Source organism: Sesamum indicum, linkage group LG2 (genome assembly GCF_000512975.1).
Source record: "Sesamum indicum cultivar Zhongzhi No. 13 linkage group LG2, S_indicum_v1.0, whole genome shotgun sequence".
Taxonomy (NCBI): Eukaryota; Viridiplantae; Streptophyta; class Magnoliopsida; order Lamiales; family Pedaliaceae; genus Sesamum; species Sesamum indicum.
In genome coordinates this window covers 749,632-759,289 of record NC_026146.1, presented here as the reverse complement: position 1 = coordinate 759,289, position 9,658 = coordinate 749,632, and the positions used below count along the sequence as shown (strand labels likewise).

The 9,658-nt window shown below is 34.5% G+C and overlaps 2 protein-coding genes across 2 annotated transcripts; both read right to left on the bottom strand.

Annotated features, from left to right (window-relative positions):
* LOC105175830 (eugenol synthase 1-like) lies at positions 382-2,050 on the bottom strand. The gene is made up of 5 exons (XM_011098434.2): positions 1,649-2,050; positions 1,397-1,531; positions 1,077-1,308; positions 792-995; positions 382-702 (listed from the first exon to the last, which is right to left on the bottom strand). Exons 1-5 carry the CDS (start codon positions 1,826-1,828, stop codon positions 503-505), a joined length of 951 nt encoding a protein of 316 aa, XP_011096736.1. The 5' UTR covers positions 1,829-2,050; the 3' UTR covers positions 382-502.
* LOC105177578 (eugenol synthase 1-like) lies at positions 6,219-7,932 on the bottom strand. The gene is made up of 5 exons (XM_011100789.2): positions 7,617-7,932; positions 7,365-7,499; positions 7,045-7,276; positions 6,760-6,963; positions 6,219-6,579 (listed from the first exon to the last, which is right to left on the bottom strand). Exons 1-5 carry the CDS (start codon positions 7,794-7,796, stop codon positions 6,380-6,382), a joined length of 951 nt encoding a protein of 316 aa, XP_011099091.1. The 5' UTR covers positions 7,797-7,932; the 3' UTR covers positions 6,219-6,379.

Below are 9,658 nucleotides of genomic sequence, written 5' to 3'. Positions count from 1 at the left end.
ATATTAACCTCACTCTCTTTATATAAATATATATTATACTTATCCACTTATAAATACAAAAATATATTTCAGAATGTTAAAAGGGGAATAAATTTAAAATTTTATATAATTTTTTTGTTAATGTCAGCATTTTTTGTACAAACCTTAACAGAAATGGGTAAGGTGTAAACAGAGAATTTTCAGAGGAAATATAAGTCTAATTTTAAATTTTTTTCAAAAAAAAGTGTAATTTTACATTTTAAGAGGGGTCTAATTGTAATTAACCCCTAATTATTTCGAGACTAGTTCCATTTATGGAAGGGTAATGATTTAAGGTGTGGTGGGGATGTATGTATTCATGTAGTAACCTTTCTTCCCCAAAACTTTAATGAAGAAAAGGAGTAAGTAATGGCAGAATTTGACATCCACATTAATACCCAATTACAAACAAACATAATTAACAACCTCATCATTCAGTCATCACCATCCATCCATCCCCATTGACCCCACACAATATGGCATTTTATGCAAATGCTGCATTAACAGGCTTCGGCGGATTGCACTGAAAAATGTTGAGTAGCTCATCAATGGTCGTCACTTTGAGGTCTGGATATAGTGCTGAAGCCTCAACATCATCTTCCCCAACCTCAAAGTTGGCTGTTACACCCTTTACAAACACACTGTGAAGGATGGAGATTGGTATATTCTCAGGATGTGGCAGACCTGTAATTAGTACATCAACTCTATTTAATCTGCAGTTTGGATTATAATAAACTACTACCACAGTATCTCTACATTCAGATTATACTTACTTTCTGAAAGGCTCACCATTTCTTCCTCTGGGACATGAACTTTGTTCAGACTTCTCCCTGTTTTCTTCTCCCACAAAGAAATCAATTCCAGCTGTGATATCAAGTTGGCTGCTGGCCGGTATATAACCACGCGGTTGCATGCTCTCGGATCAGTTGCCGCTTTGATAGTGAAAACCCCAATGTCTTCTTCAGAAACCAGCACAGCTAAAAACGAGCGAAAACGTCGTGCTTGTTATTAACCCAAGAAATATGCAAAATTAAGAGATATATGGTTGAAGTTTTCACCTTTGGTTTCGCCACTGCCATACACAGTGATGATCGCTTCTGTTTGCTCATAAGGGCGGAGCAAGAAGTTCACAAAGTAAGCCCCGTAGCAGTTTGCAGAAACAAAAGTGTAAGGGATGTTTGCTGCTTCTACGGCACGTCTGATTTTCCTCTTCTTCTCAAGGAATGCTTCGAAAGGAGGCAACACACTCACCCTATCCTCTTCAACACCAAAGTCCGATGGCAGAAATCTCTAAGAAATGTAGCATTTAATCAGTGTCCGGATAGATCAGCATCAGTAATCTTTTCTTCTCCTACAAAAGAGTAGCATTATTCCTTACCTTAATATTACCAGCAACCTTGATAGCCTCAACGATTTTGAGCTGATCAAGAACTTGAGGATAAGCCAATGCAGAGATCACCACATCAACCTCCCTAAGCAGTGAAACAAGCCTGTCGTGCTCGTCCATCGTTCCCTGCAAGCATATCAAGGCAAATTAACACGTAAGAAAAGAATCACATATGACCGTCCTCACACAGACATTAGCGTTCGATCATTACATAATAATAATAATAAGAGGGATGGAGTGTACTTTGACTATGATAGCACCCATGGACTGAAGCTGATTGAGCATTTCAGTTTTGTGGGAATTAGGCCTTGAGAAAACATAAGTGGGATGTCCCAAGTTGATGCTTGCTTTCACTATGTAACTCCCAATGTATCCAGTCCCTCCAAATACAAGGATTTTGCTCTCGTTATTCTGCACTGCCATTTTTTTTTCCCTGTCTTGATTTCTCCTCAAGTGTTGTATGGCCTTTATAGTCACTCTGCATTCTGCATCTTTTTCTGTTTGGACACCGTTTAAGTCAAGCTATAACGTACACAGTCTCCACGTTTTTTGCAGTTCCACTTTTGCAGCATTTGGGACCTTTACTAACAGCGATGCAGAAATGGGCGTACAATATTGACAGACCTTTGGTATCAATTATTGTCAACAATTGTAGAGAACTGGAGAACATACACAAAAGAATGTACATTCCATATTGGTAACGTGTCTGGAACTTACCAGGGATAATAATTTACAACCACATAGTTCATGTCCCATACCCTACAATTGTACGTTGTTATTCATTGTCCAATATTTGGTCGGATATGTGGATTGATAACCCAATTGATATTCATATTTGAAATAGATTTCGGAATTCTCCAAATGCACAACTCCTTTTTTGATAGGGTTGGGCATCTATATTATTATAAAAGAAAATTTTTTATCGTACAAATTTTTGAATACTCAAATTTACTATTTATTTCAGTTTCCCCCTTTGAAAAATTTGGTCAGATTAGTAATTTCAATATTTTTTAATAATCTCAAAAAATTATATATTTTTTTTCTCTTAACTACCCACCACTCCACATAGTCTCTCACCTTACTTCACATTTATTGCAATTTATAATTATAATTTATTTTTTTTTAATTTTTTTAATCATGTCACACCAAAGTTCTTCTTATATGAACATAGTACATAACTATGATCAAAACGTCAAAGTAGAGGTGAATTGATTACAAACGTTCATGATCACAAAAATGGCTCATGTTCTATGAATGATCTTCAATACCATGTGAAAGACATGTTCGCAATCCAATCAGCTGTAAACGAGCTAGATCCAACTATGTGGTCGATATACTTTCGTTGCTGAGGTTCACTCAATCCACATTTATGTATGCATTTGATGTAGCCATTCTTCCCCAAAACATTAATGAACAAAAAGGAGTAAATTTTCAGAGTTTAGACATCCGTAATACCAAGAAACAAATGTAACTGAACCTATATTCAGAAGAGGGATAACCTCGTATTGAGTCTTCACCAAGGATCCGGACTTGATCCAGCCATATCTTGATATAATGCATGCCATACATAGGTACAAGAAATAATCACTCAACCCATTATGGGGTGTCAATCATCGGATTACTGCTAAAACTCCTCGACGTCTTATGATGTTTTGGGAGATTATGATGTGTTTTTCCCGTTCTGTGTGGGGAAAGCGAATAGATTACAGATATATGAATTAAAAATATCTTTATTCTTGTTGAAGAAGTGGGAGGATTAGGATCGGATGCAAGGATATCTGTTTACAAGAGAAATATATATATATATATATATATATATATCATGAAATGGTTATGTCAGTTCAAGGTAAGATGGTCGTGGTCGTGTGATAGCTTTGTTGGAATTTCCTTCTTTTTCTTGTTTGATGGTCAAAGTTGAGCTGTGTATACTCGTTCTTGAAAAGTATTTGTAATAGTCACCGATATCATAGCTAGCAAGGAGAGAAAATATAGTCTATTGATTCCATTCCATTTATGCGTAATTTATGTAGTGTTATCTATGAGTTGACAGTACATCAATGGTTGATCAAAGCCGTTGTTGATGTAGTAGCTGGTGCTAGTTTAAAGAGACTGGTGCTAATGTAGCTTCTCACTGATAGAATTGCATTTTGTGCTTATTTTATGTAATATTTTAACTTATTTTGTTATCAAAATGCTCCTAATTAAATATTATCTTGCAGTATTAAGACAAACGAAATGGAAAATGAAGAAAACCACCAAAATGGAAATTCGGACAAGACTCAAACTCAATTTTTAGTAAGAATTTGGAGCTGCTTGGACTACCTTTTGATGAATGAGGAGTTTAACTAAGATTATAATTTTATTTTCATACGTCTTTAAGTTCAATTAGAAATCTACTTTTAATCCTACTTGAATTAGATATCTAGTTATTATATATAGGGATGTAATTTACTTTAAGATTCAACTTTTGAACTTTTGAGATTTCTACACTTTTTTAATATTTTCTTATTTTGCTTTTCATGCATTGCATGTCTAGCTAGTTCTCTCATTCCGGTTGAAGACTTGGTGAAAGCTTAAATCCAACGAGTTGTGAGGTCTAATTTATGTTTTGTACTTTTATTCATATTAATATTTGTGTTATTTTCTGTGCTTTTGTTACAAATAATCTGATTTATTGTCAAGAATATTTGCCTAGCCAATTGAACTTGCAAATCCGTAATTATTTGTTTAGTTCAATAACTAGTGGTAACATATCATAATTGATTATGTAAAAGTTTTTTATTATGTTGTGGGGAATGCACAATCTAACTTAAATAAATACTCGTAGGAATTTATTGGTTAGAATTGGGCCTTTCTAGTTCTTAATGTTGTCGTTAAATTAAATTTTGAAAACATTTCCAAGGTTGTTTACTGATTAGGGATTTAGTCGACGGACGTTCCTTGACTATCCACAAGGTAAGGAAATATGAGGTCATTAGGTCGTACCAATGATCATAACCAATTTATCTATCATGAATGATTGTTATCTTTGCATCTATGATCGACTGTGGAATTAAGCATCATACTGTCTGGAATACTCTTATCTTATATTTATCTTTTCTAATTTTATTAACTTTTTAATTTACTTTAGTTTTTAATGTTTATTCTTCTTCTCCATCACAAACCCTCTAATTATTCTTTTTTTTGAAGAAATTAATTTGAAAATAATCCCTATGGATTCGACCTACTCACTTCTACAAAAATGTTCGTAGTAATTATTTTTGGTGGATTCCACATCCATCACTTACTCTAAACACTGTTTTTAGAAAGTTTCAAAATATGAAGACAGGCATGAATACAAAACCATCGGTGAGCAAAACTACTAGCTTGCTAAGGCTGGTAGAAGAAAGAATAAAGTTGAAAAGGGAGCCTGAAGAAAACCAAAAGATCAAGGAACCACAAGACATTCTTGTCTCTGTACCTTATCTCCCAAAAGACTGCATTTTCGACATCATTGTCAGGCTTCCACTAGAATCCCTACGGACTTCGAGGTTTGTTTGTAAGTCGTGTATGAGATTGTTAATAGTCCTACTTTCATTAATGCCCATCTACGACGATCAGATATTGGATTAATATTTTTGAGTCCAGTTACAAAGGGCCTCCCATCTTCCATTGTTGGAAAGACTTCAGTGTCATCAGCCATGAAAATCAATTTTTCTGTTGAAGCCAAGGTCTCCGAACTGCAGTCTATGCCTGTACATCATTGGCCCCTTATTGACCCACCTCCGTAGTTTTGCATAAAGTTTCTGGAAATTAAAGATGGCAAGAGCATGATGAAAGAGTACAATACAACTTGTATGGGCCAAATTAGAGCAACATTCAATGGTTTGATTGTTCTTGATAACTGTATGAGGAGAAGAGGACTAATTGTCTTGAACCCTGTCACTAGGGAGCTGAAACCAATTCCGTTGGGAACTAGGTCTTCCCCTGATCGTGAATCATATGGATTAGGATTTTTCCATGAGTCAAAGAGGTATAAGTTGGTGCACTTGTTTCAGGATGACTTAAGGTACATTGGCTGCGAGATTATGAACATTGAGAGTCGATCATGGAGAGCAGTGGATGGACCTCCCTCTGGATTGTTTGGTTAGTTGGGTTACAAACCAATTTTTTCTATAGCAGCTCTACATTGGGTTCCAAATGTTGATCATAACGAGTACATTGCATCCATGCGAGTGGATGTTGAAAAGTTTGAGAAGATACCACTCCCAAACATTGGCGGAATTCTTGATCGGATATTTGAAATGGGGGGATTTCTTGGTTTTGTGTCTCGTCAACACATGAACCAAATTGATGTGTGGATCTTGAGGAGTTTAGGTGGTGAAGGTTGGGAAAAGCAATATAGTATCAGTACAGTGGATTGCATGAGAGATTTGGTTCCAGTTTATTATGTAGGAATTTATGCTGAATTAGTCTTCAGGTCCAGAGTCAATGACCTATATGCCTACGATCATCATTTGCAACTTATGAGAAAGGTTGTTGTGAACAAGGAAAATCTTCCTTTTGTTTACAGTTATTTTCCTCATGTGAACAGTCTCATCTCATGGCGAATTTAGCTTAAGAGCGAGATCTCCTGTAACCATAGTCCTTAGGAATTATTTGATGCTGACACAATGCCTGTCTTTGTTATATTCCCATCATGGAGCGAAGAAGAAAATGAAGAAAAGAAGCTAGGTTTGTGCAAAATATCAACCCATGCATCATTTGCTTCTGCACCCTGTTTTCCAAGTTAACACTTAGTTGTCTGTAAAATGTATATATATTTTCTCTTGTTTTTTGTTTCATTCCTTTAAGGTAATCTTGCCAATCATTGAATCTTTATTACAGTTTGATTACAGCATAAATACATAGATAGATGAACTCTTTGTAAATCGCGAAACAATCTTGTCAGAAATGCATGAGATAATGAGCAACTGTCTTAACTCTCTACAACTTTTATCCAAATGTTGCAATAGCAGGCTTGGGGGGATTGCACAGGAAAATATCGAGTAGCTCGTCAACGCTAGTCACTTTCAGGTCTGGATATAATGCAGAAGCCTCAACATCATTCTCCCCAAGCTCAAAGTTCGATGTTACGCCCTTTACAAAAACACTGTGAAGGATGGAGATTGGTATATTCTGAGGATCTGGCAGTGCTGCAATAATAAATCAAGTAATCAGTATTTCATACAGTCAAAATTTTTTAAAAGTATTCTCTCACACTACATGTGTCTCGCTTTCTCTGTCACACACACACACATCATGAATTAAGATACACACGGTGTTTGAATCCGGCATGTGGATGAAGTATCAGAATATCTCAGAGTTATACGTACTTTCTGAAAGGGTCACCATTTCTTCCTCTGGGAGATGAACCTTGTTAAAACTTCTTCCTGTTTTCTTCTCCCACAAAGAAATTAATTCAAGCTGTGATATCAAGTTGGCTGCTGGCCGATATATCACCACACGGTTGCATGCTCTCAGATCAGTTGCCGCTTTGATAGTGAAAACCCCAATGTCTTCTTCATAAACCAGCACAGCTGAAAACGAGCGAAATCGTCGTGCTTGTTACTAACCCAAGAAATATGCAAAGTTAAGAGTTATATAGTTGAAGTTTTCACCTTTGGTTTCGCCACTGCCATACACAGTGATGATCTCTTTTGTTTGCTCATAAGGGCGGAGCAAGAAGTTCACAAAGTAAGCACCACAGCAGTTTGCAGAAACAAAAGTGTAAGGGATGTTTGCTGCTTCTACGGCACGTCTGATTTTCCTCTTCTTCTCAAGGAATGCTTCGAAGGGAGGCAACACACTCACCCTATCCTCTTCAACACCAAAGTCCGACGGCAGAAATCTCTAAGAAATGTAGCATTTAATCAGTGTCGGGATAGATCAGCATCAGTAATCTTTTCTTCTCCTACAAAAGAGTAGCATTATTCCTTACCTTAATATTACCAGCAACCTTGATAGCCTCAATGATTTTGAGCTGATCAAGAACTTGAGGATAAGCCAATGCAGAGATCACCACATCAACCTCCCTAAGCAGTAAAACAAGCTTGTCATGCTCGTCTATTGCTCCCTGCAAGCATATCAAGGCAACTTAAACACGTAAGAAAAGAATCACATATGACTGCCCTCACACAGACATTAGCGCTCGATCATTACATAATAATAATTATAATAAGAGGGAGTATACTTTGACTACGATAGCACCCATGGATTGAAGCTGATTGAGCATTTCAGTTTTGTTGGAGTTAGGCCTTGAGAAAACATAAGTGGGATGTCCCAATTTGATGCTTGCTTTTACCATGTAACTCCCAATGTATCCAGTCCCTCCAAATACAAGGATTTTGCTCTCCTCCTTCTGCACTGCCATTTTTCTTCTTGTCTTGATTTCTCCTCAAGTGTTGTACGGCCTTTATAGTCACTGCAGTTTCTATATCTTTTTTCTTTTACTTTTTGAATTAACTAGTAGTTATCTCACACGGTCCCCACGAGCATGTAGAAAGAAATTACATTATGAGATTAAGGAAAAAAATGTAAAAAGATATAACATAGTATAAGGTGAGGAGAAAGAAAGAAGTTTATCAAAAGAAATAAATATAGAGTAAGATGGCGAGACAGAAAAATAATGATTGTGAATTTATTAAAAGCATAAAAGTTTGTAAGGAAAAAAAATATGGAGAAGGTGAGAGGGAAAAATAGAGTAGTGGATCAAGAAAAAGAAAAAAATATATTATTATGAAATTAATAAAAAATATTGGAATTATTATAATTATCAATTTTTTTAACTAAAGAAATGAATTAAACGGTAAATATAGGTATTCATAAATTTGTATGCCAAATAGGTTTTCTTTTACAAATAATAGATTGATAGATATCGACAAACAATTAATTATTCAAAAAAGTTTTTTTACAAAACAATTACAGAAACTTTAGTATATGACTTATGATTAATTGGGGCGTTGAGGTAGAAGTGAGGTGAGCTAATGACTGCGTCTGTCACTAAACTTTTACACAACTAAAGTTCAAATTTTTTGTTTTTCTGAAAATGTGAGTTGAAAGTAATGACTCCAATATAATAATAACTTTAATTAATTTTAGTAACCACATAATTGCAATTTATTTAATTTTCTCATTCTTTTTCCTTACAAACTTTTGCTTTTTCTTTCTTAATATTCTCCGTCCAAATAAAGAAATACAAATAGAATCAAAAATAGTTTTACTACCATGAATAATTTACGATGCCATCTTCTTACCAAATATATTGCATATAATTTTTTGGTATTCAGCTTGTATGTGAATTTTGATTAATAACACACTGATACATAGAAACAAATCAAATATTTTGTATTATTCTGTTGGTGTAAATCAGAACAATAATATTTTATCATACAAAACAGTTGAACTAATGTAAAAAGAAGAACATTAAGCTCAACAATTCAATAAACAGATTGTAGAAATAACGTTAAGGAAGTACTATCAATAATTCTGTAAGAGACCCCGAAGAAAATACCAAATTCAAATCAAAAAGAAAAAAATAGTACAAGGATCCAGGAAATAAAAAAAAAATCAATTGCTTAAGAAAAGAGTTCTTAAATTCAAAGAACGCGTCATTTGGAACAACCTTTTCAGTAATTTTCAAGAAGCCATAATCAACAACATATCATCAATTCTTCAAAGTAAAACACTTGCATACTAATCTCAATAATTATATTAAAAAATTAACAACTCTTTAGCAAAAAAAACAATACGACTTCTGAGCTCATAAATAGAACGTGAGAAAGGAAGAGCGCTTAGCAATTGCTCAAAATATTTTCTAATCCAATCAACTACCAGTACCATTTCTCCCCACATTATTTATATGAGTCATGCATGCATGACTTCCTACAGATTATAAACCGTAATAATCAAAATAGAAATGATTTCAAGAGAAACTAATGAAAATGATAAGTATAATTAATGCACAATCACCGAAAAACCAACAAAAGTGAAATTAACACACATAGTAATCCAATACGGTAAATTACCAATACTTCCCATGAGCTTCGACTTAATTACAATTACCTCCTTATTGTTTGAAAAAAAATTATAAATAACCCCTCTGATTTTAATGTCCATGTAATAATGAACTCATTTCGTTAGGTTTTCATTCAACTTTTGTAGTGAACCGACCAAAATATTATTTTGAATTATAAATTATGATGTATATATATTTTATAATTTTTTAAAATACTT

Bases quoted from the DNA above. Each gene is read 5' to 3' on its own strand.
- LOC105175830 (XM_011098434.2), bottom strand. From the start codon at position 1,828: ATGGCAGTGCAGAATAACGAGAGCAAAATCCTTGTATTTGGAGGGACT. The intron at 1,532-1,648 runs GTACACTCCATC...ATATGCTTGCAG, and splicing joins TGGGTGCTATCATAGTCAAA to GGAACGATGGACGAGCACGA. The intron at 1,309-1,396 runs GTAAGGAATAAT...TACATTTCTTAG, and splicing joins AGGTTGCTGGTAATATTAAG to AGATTTCTGCCATCGGACTT.
- LOC105177578 (XM_011100789.2), bottom strand. From the start codon at position 7,796: ATGGCAGTGCAGAAGGAGGAGAGCAAAATCCTTGTATTTGGAGGGACT. The intron at 7,277-7,364 runs GTAAGGAATAAT...TACATTTCTTAG, and splicing joins AGGTTGCTGGTAATATTAAG to AGATTTCTGCCGTCGGACTT. The intron at 6,964-7,044 runs GTGAAAACTTCA...GCTCGTTTTCAG, and splicing joins TGGCAGTGGCGAAACCAAAG to CTGTGCTGGTTTATGAAGAA.